This window comes from Oncorhynchus nerka, linkage group LG27, assembly GCF_034236695.1.
Source record: "Oncorhynchus nerka isolate Pitt River linkage group LG27, Oner_Uvic_2.0, whole genome shotgun sequence".
Classification (NCBI taxonomy): domain Eukaryota; kingdom Metazoa; phylum Chordata; class Actinopteri; order Salmoniformes; family Salmonidae; genus Oncorhynchus; species Oncorhynchus nerka.
Window position 1 is genome coordinate 84,098,087 of NC_088422.1, and position 21,726 is coordinate 84,119,812.

General features: G+C 47.4%; 1 protein-coding gene across 1 annotated transcript in view; it reads right to left on the bottom strand.

Moving 5' to 3' along the window:
- slc12a1 (solute carrier family 12 member 1) overlaps positions 1-21,270 on the bottom strand; it is a 51,821-nt gene extending 30,551 nt beyond the window's left edge. The window contains exons 1-6 of the mRNA XM_065012136.1: positions 20,661-21,270; positions 15,276-15,413; positions 4,132-4,207; positions 1,165-1,260; positions 256-395; positions 45-155 (exon numbers count right to left, since the gene is read on the bottom strand). Of these exons, the coding sequence (XP_064868208.1) occupies positions 45-155; positions 256-395; positions 1,165-1,260; positions 4,132-4,207; positions 15,276-15,413; positions 20,661-20,921 (822 nt within the window). The 5' untranslated portion in view covers positions 20,922-21,270. The remainder of the gene's footprint in view (positions 1-44; positions 156-255; positions 396-1,164; positions 1,261-4,131; positions 4,208-15,275; positions 15,414-20,660) is intronic.
- Positions 21,271-21,726: the final 456 nt, after the last annotated feature.

Sequence of the window (21,726 nt, forward strand, 5' to 3'; positions counted from 1 at the left end):
ATAATGTGTAGTATAATGTAATGTAGCGTAGTGTAGTATCTCACCTTGGCCTCCCACTCCATCCCGGCCACTGAGATCCCCAGCAGCAGTACCACCGAGATACAGCCGATGATCCTGATGTCATTCAGCTCATCTATCATAATGGCATCGTTTTCCTGTAGAGGAGAGGGAAGGAGGGGGAGAGGGAGAGAGGGACCATAGTCAGTGATCTGACACACACACACACACACACACACACACACAGATGCTACGTACCTTGAGTAGGTCAACCACAGTCTCTGCGAAGCCCACCACGTACATCGCCACGGCAACAGCGTTAGCGAAGGCGAAGATGAGACCAATGGAACCGCCAAACTCTGGTCCCAGACTACGTGATATCAGGTAGTACGCCCCTCCTGGAAACCAATCAGTAATAACATTCCTCTACTTGTACATACAGTGGACACAGAGCAGGTAGGGAGCAGGGATAATAACATTCCTCTACTTGTACATACAGTGGACACAGAGCAGGTAGGGAGCAGGGATAATAACATTCCTCTACTTGTACATACAGTGGACACAGAGCAGGTAGGGAGCAGGGATAATAACATTCCTCTACTTGTACATACAGTGGACACAGAGCAGGTATGGAGCAGGGATAATAACATTCCTCTACTTGTACATACAGTGGACACAGAGCAGGTAGGGAGCAGGGATAATAACATTCCTCTACTTGTACATACAGTGGACACAGAGCAGGGATAATAACATTCCTCTACTTGTACATACAGTGGACACAGAGCAGGTAGGGAGCAGGGATAATAACATTCCTCTACTTGTACATACAGTGGACACAGAGCAGGTAGGGAGCAGGGATAATAACATTCCTCTACTTGTACATACAGTGGACAGTCATTGAGAACAACCTTAGAGCTCTCCTTGTTTTTTTCAACATTGTCTCATGTTTATAATGTGTTGATTGCCTGTATAAAGCCTCGCTACTGTTATTTTACTGCTGCTCTTTAATTATTTGTTATTTTTCTGTTTTTTTTACTTAGCACTTATTTTTCTCAAAACATTGTTGGTTAAGGACTTGTAAGTAAGCATTTCACTGTAAGGTCTACCGACACCTGTTGTATTCGGCGCATGTGACAAAGAAGATTTGATTTGATGTGGTTGACTCACCTCCTCGTACCACTCCATTGGTGCAGATAGCAGACATGGAGAGACCTGTGACTGTGGTCACCACACAGCTCAGAGCAATGACCACAATGCCCAGACCTAAAACACAAAATACCAGTTCATCCAACTCACGCCTGCTCAGGCCATTTACAGTCTGTCTACATGTGAAGGCATACAACGTTTTGCAAAGTTTGAATTCCACACTGAAATGTCTTTCTTTTCTTCTTAAAGATGGTCCTCCAGCAATTTTGGAACTTGTACTGTTGAAAGTGATATGAATACAGTACAGGGTAAAACACACAACTGCAAACGTCAAGGAGTTGGTCTGATGGGAAGTTGTGATGTCATCGGCCTCCTCTCTTGCTTGAGGAACAATAGAGGAGCATTAGAGAACAGAAGAGGAAAGGCCAACCCCCACTTGTGCCATATCATAAGTATACCTGGACCACCTATTGAGATGTGCCTTTTGTTAAGTAAATCAGCTGATAAACTTCTCTTTCTAACACCTGACCACACCTGCTGTCCCCTCCAGTCACCTCTAACACCTTGAGAAACACAGTGAAGCCTTCTGTCCCCTCCAGTCATCTCTAACACCTTGAGAAACACAGTGAAGCCTTCTGTCCCCTCCAGTCACCTCTAACACCTTGAGAAACACAGTGAAGCCTTCTGTCCCCTCCAGTCATCTCTAACACCTTGAGAAACACAGTGAAGCCTTCTGTCCCCTCCAGTCACCTCTAACACCTTGAGAAACACAGTGAAGCCTTCTGTCCCCTCCAGTCATCTCTAACACCTTGAGAAACACAGTGAAGCCTTCTGCCCCCTCCAGTCACCTCTAACACCTTGAGAAACACAGTGAAGCCTTCTGTCCCCTCCAGTCACCTCTAACACCTTGAGAAACACAGTGAAGCCTTCTGCCCCCTCCAGTCACCTCTAACACCTTGAGAAACACAGTGAAGCCTTCTGCCCCCTCCAGTCACCTCTAACACCACCTCAAGCTGAACCTCGGCAAGACGGAGCTGCTCTTCTTCCCGGGGAAGGACTGCCCGTTCCATGATCTCGCCATCACGGTTGACAACTCCATCGTGTCCTCCTCCCAGAGCGCTAAGAACCTTGGCGTGATCCTGGACAACACCCTGTCGTTCTCAACTAACATCAAGGCGGTGGCCCGTTCCTGTAGGTTCATGCTCTACAACATCCGCAGAGTACGACCCTGCCTCACACAGGAAGCGGCGCAGGTCCTAATCCAGGCACTTGTCATCTCCCGTCTGGATTACTGCAACTCGCTGTTGGCTGGGCTCCCTGCCTGTGCCATTAAACCCCTACAACTCATCCAGAACGCCGCAGCCCGTCTGGTGTTCAACCTTCCCAAGTTCTCTCACGTCACCCCGCTCCTCCGCTCTCTCCACTGGCTTCCAGTTGAAGCTCGCATCCGCTACAAGACCATGGTGCTTGCCTACGGAGCTGTGAGGGGAACGGCACCTCAGTACCTCCAGGCTCTGATCAGGCCCTACACCCAAACAAGGGCACTGCGTTCATCCACCTCTGGCCTGCTCGCCTCCCTACCACTGAGGAAGTACAGTTCCCGCTCAGCCCAGTCAAAACTGTTCGCTGCTCTGGCCCCCCAATGGTGGAACAAACTCCCTCACGACGCCAGGACAGCGGAGTCAATCACCACCTTCCGGAGACACCTGAAACCCCACCTCTTTAAGGAATACCTAGGATAGGATAAAGTAATCCTTCTCACCCCCCTTAAAAGACCTAGATGCACTATTGTAAAGTGGCTGTTCCACTGGATGTCATAAGGTGAAAGCACCAATTTGTAAGTCGCTCTGGATAAGAGCGTCTGCTAAATGACTTAAATGTTAAATGCAAATGTAACACCTTGAGAAACACAGTGAAGCCTTCTGTCCCCTCCAGTCACCTCTAACACCTTGAGAAACACAGTGAAGCCTTCTGCCCCCTCCAGTCACCTCTAACACCTTGAGAAACACAGTGAAGCCTTCTGCCCCCTCCAGTCACCTCTAACACCTTGAGAAACACAGTGAAGCCTTCTGTGCGTCTGAAATGGTCCATTCTCAGGACTAATGGTGCTGTAGGCCTGTAGGCTGTTAGTTCCAGCAGGCGGTTTACTCTGATATCTGTCATGGTCTCTATCTGCACTGCAGCCAGCCCTCTGAAATACATTAGTTATGCTCCATAAAGAGGTCCTCACCCCTGAGAAACACACACACACACACACTCAAGCTACTTCCTTTGCTTTGACCTCAGAGTGAAGGACACTGGGAGCTGACTGGTTGTCTTTTTGTGTTGTACATATTTTTGCATGCCTACACTCTCAGAAACAAAGAGTGCAACAAAGAATGTCCCAGTAGGTCAGTGGTATTCAAACTTTTTCAGTGGGAAGCCAATTTTTTCCACCAGAATTTCTGGGGACCCCATTTTCCCCCCAATAATTTCTTGCGACCCCAACCCAAATCTAAAGACACAACCTTAAAATGTTCATTGCATATTAATTTCTTATCAACATGAAAAGAAACCAATAAATACATTTTCTCAATAAAATTGTAGCTTTCAAATGATCTTTCTCAAAACGTTTGTATATTGTATACAGTAATACAGTAATAATCTGTACTCCTCATTGTTTAAAATGTGATTTAAAAAAATATTTTGGCGACCCCACTGCAGTTACCCCATCGTGACCCCAACTTTAAATCCCACTTCTGTAGGGGAGTATTGGGGAACCCTCTGAATTTAAGATAAGGTAGAACTCTTTCTGGTTCCCAATACCAACCTTTATCTATTTGGAATCCAGATTATTTTTTTGTAACCTGGTTGTTTTTGGAAACCTAAAGGGTTCTATCTGACCTGAAACTGAGCCTGTTGTCCTACAGGAACAAATGTGCTACATAGCACTCTTTTTTTCTGATAGTTTATGTGGTGCAATTATTTATTACTCTGTGTTGTACTTACCCCAGCCGGCCTGTCCAAACACCCAGGACAGACGGATGAACAGCATCACACCCCAGATGTTCAACATACATCTCACCTAGAGAGGAGGAAAGACAAGAGGAGAGAGAGGAGAGAGAGGAGGAGATACAGGAGGAGAGACAGGAGGAGAGACAGGAGGAGAGAGAGGAGAGACAGGGGAGGAGAGACAGGAGGGGAGACAGGAGGAGAGCGAGAAGGAGAGAGACAGGAGGAGACAGAGGAGGAGAGAGAGAGGAGGGGAGAGGAGGAGAGAGAGGGGAGAGAGAGGAGAGAGGAGGAGAGAGAGAGGAGAGACAGGAGGAGAGACAGGTGGAGAGTGAGGGGAGGAGAGAGAGGAGGAGGAGAGAGACAGGAGAAGACAGAGAGAGGAGAGAGGAGGAGAGACAGGAGGAGAGCGAGGGGAGGAGAGAGAGGAGGAGACAGAGGAAAGAGAGGAGGAGAGACAGGAGGAGGAGAGAGAGAGGGAGAGACTTGAGAAGAGCGAGGGGAGGAGAGACAGGAGGAGAGCGAGGGGAGGAGAGAGATAGGAGGAGAGAGAGGAGGAGAGAGACAGGAGGAGAGAGGACGAGAGAGAGGAGGAAAGAGGGGAGGAGAGAGACAGAGTAGGAGAGAGACGGGGAGACAGAGGAGGAGAGACAGGAGGAGAGCGAGGGGAGGAGAGAGAGGAGGAGACAGAGGAGGCGAGAGAGGAGGAGAGAGACAGAGAGTAGGAGAGAGGCTAGGTTAGGTAGAGACTAGGGTTAGCCCTGAGTTACTCACAGGGCAGGATCACTTTGACCTTGTCTCTTCGCTTCCAGTCAGATCGTAGTTAGGTTAGATAGAGACCGGGTTATGACAGAATGACTATCTGAATCTCTTTATCGCTGTGTCAGTGTCTGTGTCTGAGGCTTCCAAACAGATCATGTGACCTGTCAGGGTATCACTGAAGTATGCAGGTTAACTCATTGATGCTGGGTTGTGATATACAGCTCAGGAGTGGCAGGGTGATCCCCAGTAGAAAACCTGACCACACAGACCAGGACTCCCCATTCACCCTGCTCGATATCCAGCAACACTCTCTTAGACCAGTCCCCATAACCAACTGCCCTCACCAGGATCCCATTAGGCCAGTCCCCATAACAAACTGCCCTCACCAGGTTCCCATTAGGACAGTCCCCATAACCAACTGCCCTCACCAGGATCCCATTAGGACAAGCCAGTCCCCATAACCAACTGTCCTCACCAGGATCCCAATAGGACAGTCCCCATAACCAACTGCCCTCACCAGGATCCCATTTGGTCAGTCCCCATAACCAACTGCCCTCACCAGGATCCCATTAGGACAGTCCCCATAACCAACTGCCCTCACCAGGATCCCATTTGGTCAGTCCCCATAACCAACTGCCCTCACCAGGATCCCATTAGGCGAGTCCCCATAACAAACTGCCCTCCCCAGGTTCCCATTAGGACAGGCCAGTTCCCATAACCAACTGCCCACACCAGGACCCCATTAAGAACCATCCTAATCCTGCCCCAATACAACCCATCTCCACTCCCCAGGACCCCCCAAACCTGCCCCAATATAACCCATGTCCACTACCCAGGACCCTCCAAACCCTGCCCCAATATAACCCATCACTACTCCCAGGACCCTCCTAACCCTGACCAATACAACCCATCTCCACTCCCCAGGACCCTCCTAACCCTGACCAATACAACCCATCTCCACTCCCCAGGACCCTCCTAACCCTGACCAATACAACCCATCTCCACTCCCCAGGACTGTCCTAACCCTGCCCAATACAACCCATCTCCACTCCCTAGGACCCTCCTAACCCTGCTCCAATACAACCCATCTCCACTCCCTAGGACCCTCCTAACCCTGCTCCAATATAACCCATCTCTACTAACCAGGACCCTCCTAACCCTGTCCAATATAACCCATCTCTACTAACCAGGACCCTCCTAACCCTGTCCAATATAACCCATCTCTACTCCCCAGGACCCTCCTAACCCTGTCCAATGTAACCCATCTCTACTAACCAGGACCCTCCTAACCCTGTCCAATGTAACCCTGCTCCATAACCCCTCCTAACCCTGCTCCAATATAACCCATCTCTACTCCCAGGACCCTCCTAACCCTGCTCCCCAATAACCCTAACCCATCTCTACTAACCAGGACCCTCCTAACCCTGCCCAATATAACCCATCTCTACTCCCAGGACTCTCCTAACCCTGCTCCAATATAACCCATCTCTACTCCCAGGACCCTCCTAACCCTGTCCAATATAACCCATCTCTACTCCCCAGGACCCTCCTAACCCTGCCCAATATAACCCATCTCCACTCCCAGGACTCTCCTAACCCTGCCCAATATAACCCATCTCTACTCCCCAGGACTCTCCTAACCCTGTCCAATATAACCCATCTCTACTCCCCAGGACCCTCCTAACCCTGTCCAATATAACCCATCTCTACTAACCAGGACCCTCCTAACCCTGTCCAATATAACCCATCTCTACTCCCAGGACTCTCCTAACCCTGCCCCAATATAACCCATCTCTACTCCCAGGACTCCCCCCTGCTCCAATATAACCCATCTCTACTAACCAGGACCCTCCTAACCCTGTCCAATATAACCCATCTCTACTCCCCAGGACCCTCCTAACCCTGTCCCAATATAACCCATCTCTACTCCCAGGACTCTCCTAACCCTGCCCCAATATAACCCATCTCTACTAACCAGGACTCTCCTAACCCTGCTCCAATATAACCCATCTCTACTAACCAGGACCCTCCTAACCCTGTCCCAATATAACCCATCTCTACTCCCAGGACTCTCCTAACCCTGCTCCAATATAACCCATCTCTACTCCCAGGACTCTCCTAACCCTGCTCCAATATAACCCATCTCTAACCCATCTAACCCCAGGACCCTCCTAACTCTCCCCAATATAACCCATCTCTACTCCCCAGGACTCTCCTAACCCTGTCCAATATAACCCATCTCTACTCCCCAGGACCCTCCTAACCCTGCTCCAATATAACCCATCTCTACTCCCAGGACTCTCCTAACCCTGCTCCAATATAACCCATCTCTACTCCCCAGGACCCTCCTAACTCTGCTCCAATATAACCCATCTCTACTCCCCAGGACTCTCCTAACCCTGTCCAATATAACCCATCTCTACTCCCCAGGACCCTCCTAACCCTGTCCAATATAACCCATCTCCACTCCCCAGGACCCTCCTAACCCTGCTCCAATATAACCCATCTCTACTCCCCAGGACCCTCCTAACTCTGCTCCAATATAACCCATCTCTACTCCCCAGGACCCTCCTAACCCTGCTCCAATATAACCCATCTCTACTAACCAGGACCCTCCTAACCCTGCCCCAATATAACCCATCTCCACTCCCCAGGACCCTCCTAACCCTGTCCAATATAACCCATCTCTACTCCCCAGGACCCTCCTAACCCTGTCCCAATATAACCCATCTCTACTCCCAGGACTCTCCTAACCCTGCCCCAATATAACCCATCTCTACTAACCAGGACTCTCCTAACCCTGCTCCAATATAACCCATCTCTACTAACCAGGACCCTCCTAACCCTGTCCAATATAACCCATCTCTACTAACCAGGACCCTCCTAACCCTGGGACCCTCCTAACCCTGTCCAATATAACCCATCTCTACTCCCCAGGACCCTCCTAACCCTGCTCCAATATAACCCATCTCTACTCCCAGGACCCTCCTAACCCTGCTCCAATATAACCCATCTCTACTCCCAGGACTCTCCTAACCCTGCTCCAATATAACCCATCTCTACTCCCAGGACTCTCCTAACCCTGCTCCAATATAACCCATCTCTACTCCCAGGACTCTCCTAACCCTGCTCCAATATAACCCATCTCTACTAACCAGGACCCTCCTAACCCTGCCCCGAAATAACCCATCTCTACTCCCAGGACTCTCCTAACCCTGCTCCAATATAACCCATCTCTACTAACCAGGACCCTCCTAACCCTGTCCAATGTAACCCATCTCCACTCCCCAGGACTCTCCTAACCCTGACCAATACAACCCATCTCCACTCCCCAGGACTCTCCTAACCCTGCCCAATATAACCCATCTCTACTCCCCAGGACTCTCCTAACCCTGTCCAATATAACCCATCTCTACTCCCCAGGACCCTCCTAACCCTGTCCAATATAACCCATCTCTACTAACCAGGACCCTCCTAACCCTGTCCAATATAACCCATCTCTACTCCCAGGACTCTCCTAACCCTGCCCCAATATAACCCATCTCCACTCCCCAGGACCCTCCTAACCCTGTCCAATATAACCCATCTCTACTCCCCAGGACCCTCCTAACCCTGTCCCAATATAACCCATCTCTACTCCCAGGACTCTCCTAACCCTGCCCCAATATAACCCATCTCTACTAACCAGGACCCTCCTAACCCTGCCCCGAAATAACCCATCTCTACTCCCAGGACTCTCCTAACCCTGCTCCAATATAACCCATCTCTACTAACCAGGACCCTCCTAACTCTGCTCCAATATAACCCATCTCTACTAACCAGGACCCTCCTAACCCTGCTCCAATATAACCCATCTCTACTCCCCAGGACCCTCCTAACCCTGCTCCAATATAACCCATCTCTACTAACCAGGACCCTCCTAACCCTGTCCAATGTAACCCATCTCTACTAACCAGGACTCTCCTAACTCTGCCCCAATATAACCCATCTCTACTCCCCAGGACCCTCCTAACTCTGCTCCAATATAACCCATCTCTACTAACCAGGACTCTCCTAACCCTGTCCAATGTAACCCATCTCTACTAACCAGGACCCTCCTAACCCTGCTCCAATATAACCCATCTCTACTAACCAGGACTCTCCTAACCCTGCTCCAATATAACCCATCTCTACTAACCAGGACTCTCCTAACCCTGCTCCAATGTAACCCATCTCTACTCCCCAGGACTCTCCTAACCCTGCCCCAATATAACCCATCTCTACTCCCCAGGACCCTCCTAACTCTCCCCCAATATAACCCATCTCTACTCCCCAGGACTCTCCTAACCCTGTCCAATATAACCCATCTCTACTCCCCAGGACCCTCCTAACCCTGCTCCAATATAACCCATCTCTACTCCCAGGACTCTCCTAACCCTGCTCCAATATAACCCATCTCTACTCCCCAGGACCCTCCTAACTCTGCTCCAATATAACCCATCTCTACTCCCCAGGACTCTCCTAACCTTGTCCAATATAACCCATCTCTACTCCCCAGGACCCTCCTAACCCTGTCCAATATAACCCATCTCCACTCCCCAGGACCAGGACCCTCTAACCCTGCTCCAATATAACCCATCTCTACTAACCAGGACCCTCCTAACTCTGCTCCAATATAACCCATCTCTACTCCCCAGGACCCTCCTAACCCTGCTCCAATATAACCCATCTCTACTAACCAGGACCCTCCTAACCCTGCCCCAATATAACCCATCTCCACTCCCCAGGACCCTCCTAACCCTGTCCAATATAACCCATCTCTACTCCCCAGGACCCTCCTAACCCTGTCCCAATATAACCCATCTCTACTCCCAGGACTCTCTCTAACCCTGCCCCAATATAACCCTCTCTACTAACCAGGACCCTAACCCTGCTCCAATATAACCCATCTCTACTAACCAGGACCCTCCTAACCCTGTCCAATGTAACCCATCTCTACTAACCAGGACCCTCCTAACCCTGTCCAATGTAACCCATCTCTACTCCCCAGGACCCTCCTAACCCTGCTCCAATATAACCCATCTCTACTCCCAGGACCCTCCTAACCCTGCTCCAATATAACCCATCTCTACTCCCAGGACTCTCCTAACCCTGCTCCAATATAACCCATCTCTACTCCCAGGACTCTCCTAACCCTGCTCCAATATAACCCATCTCTACTCCCAGGACTCTCCTAACCCTGCTCCAATATAACCCATCTCTACTAACCCAGGACTCTCCTAACCCTGCTCCAATATAACCCATCTCTACTAACCAGGACCCTCCTAACCCTGTCCAATGTAACCCATCTCCACTCCCCAGGACTCTCCTAACCCTGTCCAATATAACCCATCTCTACTCCCCAGGACCCTCCTAACCCTGTCCAATATAACCCATCTCTACTAACCAGGACCCTCCTAACCCTGTCCAATATAACCCATCTCTACTCCCAGGACTCTCCTAACCCTGCCCCAATATAACCCATCTCCACTCCCCAGGACCCTCCTAACCCTGTCCAATATAACCCATCTCTACTCCCCAGGACCCTCCTAACCCTGTCCCAATATAACCCATCTCTACTCCCAGGACTCTCCTAACCCTGCCCCAATATAACCCATCTCTACTAACCAGGACTCTCCTAACCCTGCTCCAATATAACCCATCTCTACTAACCAGGACCCTCCTAACCCTGTCCAATATAACCCATCTCTACTAACCAGGACCCTCCTAACCCTGTCCAATATAACCCATCTCTACTAACCAGGACTCTCCTAACCCTGCTCCAATATAACCCATCTCTACTAACCAGGACCCTCCTAACCCTGCTCCAATATAACCCATCTCTACTCCCCAGGACCCTCCTAACCCTGTCCAATGTAACCCATCTCTACTAACCAGGACCCTCCTAACCCTGTCCAATGTAACCCATCTCTACTCCCCAGGACCCTCCTAACCCTGCTCCAATATAACCCATCTCTACTCCCAGGACCCTCCTAACCCTGCTCCAATATAACCCATCTCTACTCCCAGGACTCTCCTAACCCTGCTCCAATATAACCCATCTCTACTCCCAGGACTCTCCTAACCCTGCTCCAATATAACCCATCTCTACTAACCAGGACCCTCCTAACCCTGCCCCGAAATAACCCATCTCTACTCCCAGGACTCTCCTAACCCTGCTCCAATATAACCCATCTCTACTAACCAGGACCCTCCTAACCCTGTCCAATGTAACCCATCTCCACTTCCCAGGACTCTCCTAACCCTGTCCAATATAACCCATCTCTACTAACCAGGACCCTCCTAACCCTTTCCAATATAACCCATCTCTACTAACCAGGACCCTCCTAACCCTGTCCAGTATAACCCATCTCTACTAACCAGGACCCTCCTAACTCTGCCCCAATATAACCCATCTCTACTAACCAGGACCCTCCTAACCCTGTCCAATGTAACCCATCTCTACTAACCAGGACCCTCCTAACCCTGCTCCAATATAACCCATCTCTACTAACCAGGACCCTCCTAACCCTGTCCAGTATAACCCATCTCTACTAACCAGGACCCTCCTAACTCTGCCCCAATATAACCCATCTCTACTAACCAGGACCCTCCTAACCCTGTCCAATATAACCCATCTCTACTAACCAGGACCCTCCTAACTCTGCCCCAATATAACCCATCTCTACTAACCAGGACCCTCCTAACCCTGCTCCAATATAACCCATCTCTACTAACCAGGACCCTCCTAACCCTGCTCCAATATAACCCATCTCTACTAACCAGGACCCTCCTAACCCTGCTCCAATATAACCCATCTCTACTAACCAGGACCCTCCTAACCCTGTCCAATGTAACCCATCTCTACTAACCAGGACTCTCCTAACTCTGCCCCAATATAACCCATCTCTACTAACCAGGACCCTCCTAACCCTGCTCCAATATAACCCATCTCTACTAACCAGGACCCTCCTAACCCTGTCCAATGTAACCCATCTCTACTAACCAGGACCCTCCTAACCCTGCTCCAATATAACCCATCTCTACTAACCAGGACTCTCCTAACCCTGCTCCAATATAACCCATCTCTACTAACCAGGACTCTCCTAACCCTGCTCCAATATAACCCATCTCTACTAACCAGGACTCTCCTAACCCTGCTCCAATATAACCCATCTCTACTCCCCAGGACCCTCCTAACTCTGCCCCAATATAACCCATCTCTACTCCCAGGACTCTCCTAACCCTGCCCCAATATAACCCATCTCTACTCCCCAGGACCCTCCTAACTCTGCTCCAATATAACCCATCTCTACTAACCAGGACTCTCCTAACTCTGCTCCAATATAACCCATCTCTACTAACCAGGACTCTCCTAACCCTGCTCCAATATAACCCATCTCTACTCCCCAGGACCCTCCTAACCCTGCTCCAATATAACCCATCTCTACTAACCAGGACCCTCCTAACCCTGTCCAATATAACCCATCTCTACTCCCCAGGACCCTCCTAACCCTGCTCCAATATAACCCATCTCTACTCCCAGGACTCTCCTAACCCTGCTCCAATATAACCCATCTCTCTCCCCAGGACCCTCCTAACCCTGCTCCAATATAACCCATCTCTACTCCCCAGGACCCTCCTAACCCTGTCCAATATAACCCATCTCTACTCCCAGGACCCTCTAACCCTGCTCCAATATAACCCATCTCTACTCCCCAGGACCCTCCTAACCCTGTCCAATATAACCCATCTCTACTAACCAGGACCCTCCTAACCCTGTCCAATGTAACCCATCTCCACTCCCAGGACTCTCCTAACCCTGTCCAATATAACCCATCTCTACTAACCAGGACCCTCCTAACCCTGCTCCAATATAACCCATCTCTACTAACCAGGACCCTCCTAACCCTGTCCAATATAACCCATCTCTACTAACCAGGACCCTCCTAACCCTTTCCAATATAACCCATCTCTACTAACCAGGACCCTCCTAACCCTGTCCAATGTAACCCATCTCTACTAACCAGGACCCTCCTCACCCTGCTCCAATATAACCCATCTCTACTAACCAGGACCCTCCTAACCCTGTCCAATATAACCCATCTCTACTAACCAGGACCCTCCTAACTCTGCCCCAATATAACCCATCTCTACTAACCAGGACTCTCCTAACCCTGCTCCAATATAACCCATCTCTACTAACCAGGACCCTCCTAACCCTGCTCCAATATAACCCATCTCTACTAACCAGGACCCTCCTAACCCTGCCCCAATATAACCCATCTCTACTAACCAGGACTCTCCTAACCCTGCTCCAATATAACCCATCTCTACTAACCAGGACCCTCCTAACCCTGCTCCAATATAACCCATCTCTACTAACCAGGACCCTCCTAACCCTGCTCCAATATAACCCATCTCTACTAACCAGGACCCTCCTAACCCTGCTCCAATATAACCCATCTCTACTAACCAGGACCCTCCTAACCCTGTCCAATATAACCCATCTCTACTAACCAGGACCCTCCTAACCCTGCTCCAATATAACCCATCTCTACTAACCAGGACTCTCCTAACCCTGCTCCAATATAACCCATCTCTACTCCCCAGGACCCTCCTAACCCTGCTCCAATATAACCCATCTCTACTCCCCAGGACCCTCCTAACCCTGCTCCAATATAACCCATCTCTACTCCCAGGACTCTCCTAACCCTGCTCCAATATAACCCATCTCTACTCCCAGGACCCTCCTAACCCTGCTCCAATATAACCCATCTCTACTCCCCAGGACCCTCCTAACTCTGCTCCAATATAACCCATCTCTACTCCCCAGGACTCTCCTAACCCTGTCCAATATAACCCATCTCTACTCCCCAGGACCCTCCTAACCCTGTCCAATATAACCCATCTCCACTCCCCAGGACCCTCCTAACCCTGCTCCAATATAACCCATCTCTACTAACCAGGACCCTCCTAACCCTGCCCCAATATAACCCATCTCTACTCCCCAGGACCCTCCTAACCCTGCTCCAATATAACCCATCTCTACTAACCAGGACCCTCCTAACCCTGCTCCAATATAACCCATCTCTACTAACCAGGACCCTCCTAACCCTGCTCCAATATAACCCATCTCTACTAACCAGGACCCTCCTAACCCTGCTCCAATATAACCCATCTAACCCCAATCCCATCTCTACTAACCAGGACCCTCCTAACCCTGCTCCAATATAACCCATCTCTACTAACCAGGACCCTCCTAACCCTGTCCAATATAACCCATCTCTACTAACCAGGACCCTCCTAACTCTGCCCCAATATAACCCATCTCTACTAACCAGGACCCTCCTAACCCTGCTCCAATATAACCCATCTCTACTAACCAGGACCCTCCTAACCCTGCTCCAATATAACCCATCTCTACTAACCAGGACCCTCCTAACTCTGCCCCAATATAACCCATCTCTACTAACCAGGACCCTCCTAACCCTGCTCCAATATAACCCATCTCCACTCCCCAGGACCCTCCTAACCCTGCTCCAATATAACCCATCTCTACTAACCAGCCCCAATATAACCCATCTCTACTAACCAGGACCCTCCTAACTCTGCTCCAATATAACCCATCTCTATCTCTACTAATATAACCAGGACCCTCCTAACTAACCCATCCTGCTCCAATATAACCCAATAGGACCCTAACCCATCTCTCACTCCCAGGACCCTCCTAACCCTGCCCCAATATAACCCATCTCTACTAGGACCCTCCTAACTCTGCTCCAATATAACCCATCTCTACTAACCCCAGGACCCTCCTAACCTGCTCCAATATAACCCATCTCTACTAACCAGGACCCTCCTAACCCTGCTCCAATATAACCCATCTCTACTAACCAGGACCCTCCTAACCCTGCTCCAATATAACCCATCTCTACTAACCAGGACCCTCCTAACTCTGCTCCAATATAACCCATCTCTACTAACCAGGACCCTCCTAACTCTGCTCCAATATAACCCATCTCTACTAACCAGGACTCTCCTAACCCTTGTATCTGGGGGAGCCTGGAACTGTCAGCTGAGTGGTAATAAACTGTGGTGAGACTCATGAGAAAATCCCTATGTTGGTGTGTATGTATGTGTGTAGGGTAAGATAAAGTTATAAAAGGAATGTCTTTGTATATGTACAGCAGCGTTCTCGTATATAAACCTTACTGACTATTGTAAACTGGCCTATGTATATTTCATTTCAATAAGAACCTTACAAATTCTTAGTAATAGACAGAGTAATTTAAGTGAAGTTCAGTTTAAATGACGTTCAGTTTACAAAGTTCTCATGACAGTAACCCATCTCTACTAACCAGGACTCCCTTTATCCAGCCGAACCTCACGGTTCCATCTTTGTTGTCCAGGGGAATGACAGACTCCACATCGTCCGACGGCGTCCCGTCGCTCCCCTCTCTGTCCTCCACCGTATTCGTCACTGAGATCCTTCCATTCTAGAGAGAGAAAATAGGAGAGGAAAAGACTTGTCAGGGGCACGTATCACTCCAGTCTGCCTGGAGGAAGATAAAGAATAACGCTGGTAGAGGAAGAAGGAATTTGTTGAAACTCTAGAGGACGTTTAGATTAGTTTTGTCTTTAGGAAATCAGAGAGAGTTAGCAGTGCAGTAACTTGATGTTAGAATTCTGGGCCTCCTGTTGGATAGGTACGTCTCTATGAGGTCACAACTCTGTTGAAATGTTCTCTTTCTAAATCAATCAAACAAGAGACGCAGTGCTCTTGTTCCAGAGTGTGTGTGTGTGAGAGAGAGAGTCGTGCAGTTTGATTCTGATGAACATGAATACGTGTTTGGAGAAGCATTATTATACTGTGTGCTTGTCCTTGAAGACTGCACTCTGTGAAGAGAGAGAGAGAGAGAGAGAGAGAGAGAGAGAGAGAACAGGGTGGACCCAATTTAAACTTTTTGTAAGACGAATATGAAGTGTTTAAAGGACGCATGAGTACCAAGCTCTTTAATGAGATGCTCAGATCTCTGTCTGGTGTAGGACGTGGCGTGGCTGTCAGACAGAGATAACAGACTGGCTGTCACCCAAAGGTGTTAAAAATCTATATAACACTTTAGCCTGTCAGTATGTCAACCATTGTGTAGATCTATTCTTATCTCTGTCTTTGACGACTGTTCAGTCCCAGTGTTGGCAGTAGGTTTATAGGGTGTGAAAGATGGTTGAACTGCGGTGAATGAAAGTGGCAGGAATGTTTCTAGTTAAATGAATGATTAAAGGACTATAAACTCCATTTATCTCTCTCTCTCCTCTCTCTATCTTATCTTCCTCTCTGAGACTGTAAAACATATGTTCTTTCTTCCAGAGAGTTCATGTTGTTCTCTTTCAGGACACAGTAGGTCTATAAATGCTTTAAGAGGAATGAGTTGACCAATCCAAGGCCAACCCACTGCACACTCCACCTCATTTCAACGTGGATAATTGGGAAATATTTGATTGAGACCTTGATCAATGAGATTACAACCTATATTCACCCACTCAAAAAGAGAGCCGAAAGTTAGTTGAATTTCCAATGTGTATCACTATGCTTTCAACCATCTAACAGCACAACCAAATTCAAATGAAAAAACAATGTCAGATATTTGGTTTAGTTATCACCCAAATGTATATCACTGTGCTTTTAACCATTTAAAGTCACAGCAAAAGTTCAAATGGGAAAACAATGTCAGATATCTGGTTGATTTATTTATGTGTTACTTATTACTGTCCTTTATCTAATAGCAGAACCAAATGACCTGGATTACAGTTGAGATTACATTAAAAGCACATGGTGCAATGATCAATGCCATTCGAGATTCTGGGCAGATTATTACAGCAATTGTGAATATCTCCACAGACCTGTGAATACCTATGCATGCTATCTTCAACATGCACACTTTATATGATGATGGAAGAAGACATTTATAGTTACAGTAACCTCAAGCTGTGACCATGGATGTGTTGCTCATTTTAAGGGTGAATGTTTCATTAGTTTGTAAAATAGCCTATTTACTGTATTACAATTGAATTGTGTTTGGTTGACAAGGCAACCAAATATGAACATTTAAAGGAGATGTATCTACTGCTTTTGGATAGTTCCATCTGTCAACTGGCTTAATCCCGTTCTTTAACCTTTATTTTTGTCTGAGTTGGAGATGTGGATCCACCATATCATTTGGTAACTTGTCAACAACTTAATAGGCTGTTTATTGTATTTCAAAAGTGATCTTGAATTGTGTTTGGTTGAAACGCAACCAAATATCAACATTTGAAGGAGATTTATCTTCTGCTTGCCACTGAATTAAAGGCAAATGAAACTTTAAATGCAGACTAAGTCAGTGGTACAGATGGAACTATCCAAGCAGAAGATACATTTCCTTCAAATGTTGATATTAGGTTGCGTTGACAACCAAACAATTCAATATCACTCTCACTGGAAATCCTATTGTCTATTTTTAGTTAAATCCTGGGTTGAATTGAAACAATAGCTGTTGATGACTTTGAAAATGCTAAATAGGGCTAAAAATAGCATAATTGATGACATATGAGTGATAAAGTACGGTCACATTTCATTTGCTCTGTTAAACCTACACTTTAGAATGGGTTCGACAGCAACAGCAAATCACATTGGTAAAAGTCAGTGACAAATATCTTTATTTTATAAAACATTATTATTTAACCTTCATTTAACTAGGCAAGTCAGTTAAGAACAAATTCTTATTTTACAATTACGGCCTACCCCGGCCAAACCCTCCCCTAAACCAGACGACGCTGCACCAGTTGTGTGCCGCCCTATGGGACTCCCGATCACGGTGATACAGTCCGGGATCGAACCAGGGTCTGTAGTGACGCCTCTAGCACTGAGATGCAGTGCCTTAGACCGCTGAACCAGGGTCTGTAGTGATGCCTCTAGCACTGAGATGCAGTGCCTTAGACCGCTGAACCAGGGTCTGTAGTGATGTCTCTAGCACTGAGATGCAGTGCCTCCGCTGCCAGGGTCTGAGATGCACTGTGCAGTGCCTTAGACCGCTGAACCAGGGTCTGTAGTGAGATGCGTGCTCTAGCACTGAGATGCAGTGCCTTAGAGATGCCGCTGAACCAGGGTCTGTAGTGACGCCTCTAGCACTGAGATGCAGTGCCTTAGACCGCTGAACCAGGGTCTGTAGTGACCAGGAGATGCAGTGCCTTAGACCGCTGAACCAGGGTCTGTAGTGAGATGCTCTAGCACTGAGATGCAGTGCCTTAGACCAGGGTCTGTAGTGACGCCTCTAGCACTGAATGCAGTGCCTCAGGGGGTCTGTAGTGACGCCTCTAGCACTGAGATGCAGTGCCTCAGACCGCTGAACCAGGGTGCAGTGCCTCTAGCACTGAGATGCAGTGCCTCAGACCGCTGAACCAGGGTCTGTAGTGACGCCTCTAGCACTGAGATGCAGTGCCTCAGACCGCTGAACCAGGGTCTGTAGTGACGCCTCTAGCACTGAGATGCAGTGCCTCAGACCGCTGAACCAGGGTCTGTAGTGACCAGGGTCTGTAGTGACGCCTCTAGCACTGAGATGCAGTGCCTCAGACCGCTGAACCAGGGTCTGTAGTGACGCCTCTAGCACTGAGATGCAGTGCCTCAGACCGCTGAACCAGGGTCTGTAGTGACGCCTCTAGCACTGAGATGCAGTGCCTTAGACCGCTGAACCAGGGTCTGTAGTGACGCCTCTAGCACTGAGATGCAGTGCCTTAGACCGCTGAACCAGGGTCTGTAGTGACGCCTCTGAGATGCAGTGCTGAGATGCAGTGCCCAGGGTCTGTAGTGACGCCTCTAGCACTGAGATGCAGTGCCTTAGACCGCTGTGCCTCATAGCTCAGCAGCGCTTGTTTAAACCCTGGATGTGAGGTCAAAGGGTAGCTGTAGATAAATCAGTTCTCCAGTAGGAGGTGCTGCCTAGCCTATTGTCTTTTCTTATTCTACTGATAGTGGATATAATGTTGAAGATCTGACGTTGTTATAAAGGTACAAATTCAACATATTTTATACAAGGTTTGTCTATGTGGACATTTGGTTACCATGATGACACAATCTTGTGGTTGAAATGTTACCCTCAAAACAGCTGTTGATTACTTTTTCAAATCCAATGTATTTCCCACATAGATTCCACATCACAATATGTTGAGAAATTAAGCTGAAACAACATTGATTCAACCAATTTGTGCCCAGTGGGAAGTGACTTTCCCTTCTTTAGAACAGACATGACTGTTACCCAATCACTGTTGTGACATGATAGTAATCTGTCACACAGTCAGAGAGAGAAAGAGAAAGTGAGATAAACAAATTAACAGAGAGAAACTAATACAAACAGAGAGAGAGATTTGTGACAAGTTGCCATGAAAACAACATTGTAAATATAACCAATATTTATCTGTTTACTTTCTTCCCCTACTAGTGGTAGTACAACTATATGTACATTGTTAAAACACTGATAATATAACATTTGACACGTCTTTATCCTTTTCAAACCTTTATCAGTGAAATGTTTACTGAACATTTTTTATAGTTTTTTGTTGTTGATGTTTTGTTTTTCTTCTTACTTTAGTTAATTATTTATTTAACTTGCTTTGACAATGTAAACATATGTTTCCCTTAACAATAGAGCCCCTTTGAATTGAATTGATTTAATTGAATTGAGAGACAAACAGGCCAATGTTGTTGTCAAAACACGTTCCACATAAAAATGTAATGTTTTTCATTTACTGAATCTGAATTTCAATGATCTTTCTGAATTGTCTGGATTAAAGGAGAGTTGATTCCAGGTAGAAGGCTGCTGACTTGGTGGAGACAGTTGTGATATACTGATGTACAGAGACAGGTCTATATACTGATGTACAGAGACAGGTCTATATACTGATGTACAGAGACAGGTCTATAGACAGTTGTGATATACTGATGTACAGAGACAGGTCTATATACTGATGTACAGAGACAGGTCTATATACTGATGTACAGAGACAGGTCTATATACTGATGTACAGAGACAGGTCTATATACTGATGTACAGAGACAGGTCTATATACTGATGTACAGAGACAGGTCTATAGACAGTTGTGATATACTGATGTACAGAGACAGGTCTATATACTGATGTACAGAGACAGGTCTATATACTGATGTACAGAGACAGGTATGTACAGAGACAGGTCTATATACTGATGTACAGAGACAGGTTACTGATGTACAGAGACAGGTCTATATACTGATGTACAGAGACAGGTCTATATACTGATGTACAGAGACAGGTCTATATACTGATGTACAGAGACAGGTCTATATACTGATGTACAGAGACAGGTCTATATACTGATGTACAGAGACAGGTCTATATACTGATGTACAGAGACAGGTCTATATACTGATGTACAGAGACAGGTCTATAGACAGTTGTGATATACTGATGTACAGAGACAGGTCTATATACTGATGTACAGAGACAGGTCTATATACTGATGTACAGAGACAGGTCTATATACTGATGTACAGAGACAGGTCTATAGACAGTTGTGATATACTGATGTACAGAGACAGGTCTATATACTGATGTACAGAGACAGGTCTATAGACAGTTGTGTGATGTGTGTGTGTCGGTAAGGAAAAGAGAGTGATATACAGATGTGTGTAGAGGGGGTTGTAGAGGTGAGGAGGACACACACACACTGACCTTCTGGAAGACATCGTGGAGCTCCTGCAGGGACGGTCGGACCGCACGGTTACCGCTCACACTCCCAGCATTCCGGTAGAAGTCGATGTTGGGCACGCGGTCCAGCGTGTCATGACCAAATGCACTGACCACGGACGGACGGACGGCCCGGTGCTCTCCGTTACCGGTCCCATTACCGTTAGAGGTGGTACCACCGGAGAAAGACGTCTCCTCGTAGTTAGGGGGTTCGTCCCCGATCCTGTCATAGGCATCATTCTCCATCAGACTGGCTGTAAATACAGGCTCCTCACACCTACTGGCTTCTACAGGTCAAACACTACAGAAAAGGAATACTGAGGTCCTTCAGTCCTCTGGTCAGGGCCTAGAGACAGTCTAAGTATCAGAAGCAATCGGCAGCTATGGGTTTGGAGCGCTGGTATGACAGACTAGTGTTGGTTCATCTGATTCTGTTTAGTTAAATCCTTGTGTAGGTCCAGAGCTGACCTATAGACCTGTCATATAGGCTGAGGCTGGCTCTGCCACCCTGGCTTTATATCCTCCTGGCCCCTATGCTGGGCTCTGCCTGGGACTCAGCCATTGGCTGAACCAGCGGTTCTACCAACCACTCTCAGAACCCTGTATGTCTCAGATGTCCTTGCTGCATCCTCGGGGCCACAAAGCTTCTGACTAAACATTAACCAAGTAATAAACACCTTGGAAGATAAAGACCTGGAGCTCGCAGTGTGAAATCAAAGCAAGCCTAAATATCTTATATTGAGTGATAATTCACTTAAAATTAGTATTTTGTATAGTTTTTTGTAGCAAGCTGCATTATCTGACGACATTGGCAGACAATTTTGCTTATTTTAACCGCCGAAAAACCTAATACAAGTAATTTATCTTATTTCAATATCATTTCATTCATATCTTACCTTAATACAACTATTAAGGTACAATATCTTGAACAGATTACTTATATTAAAGATGCACAATGCAGAAATCGCTACGCCATTTCCTGGTTGCTTTCAATGAGAATGACAGATCTATAACACACATTTCTATGTGAATTTGGTCCAGTCGCCCAAAA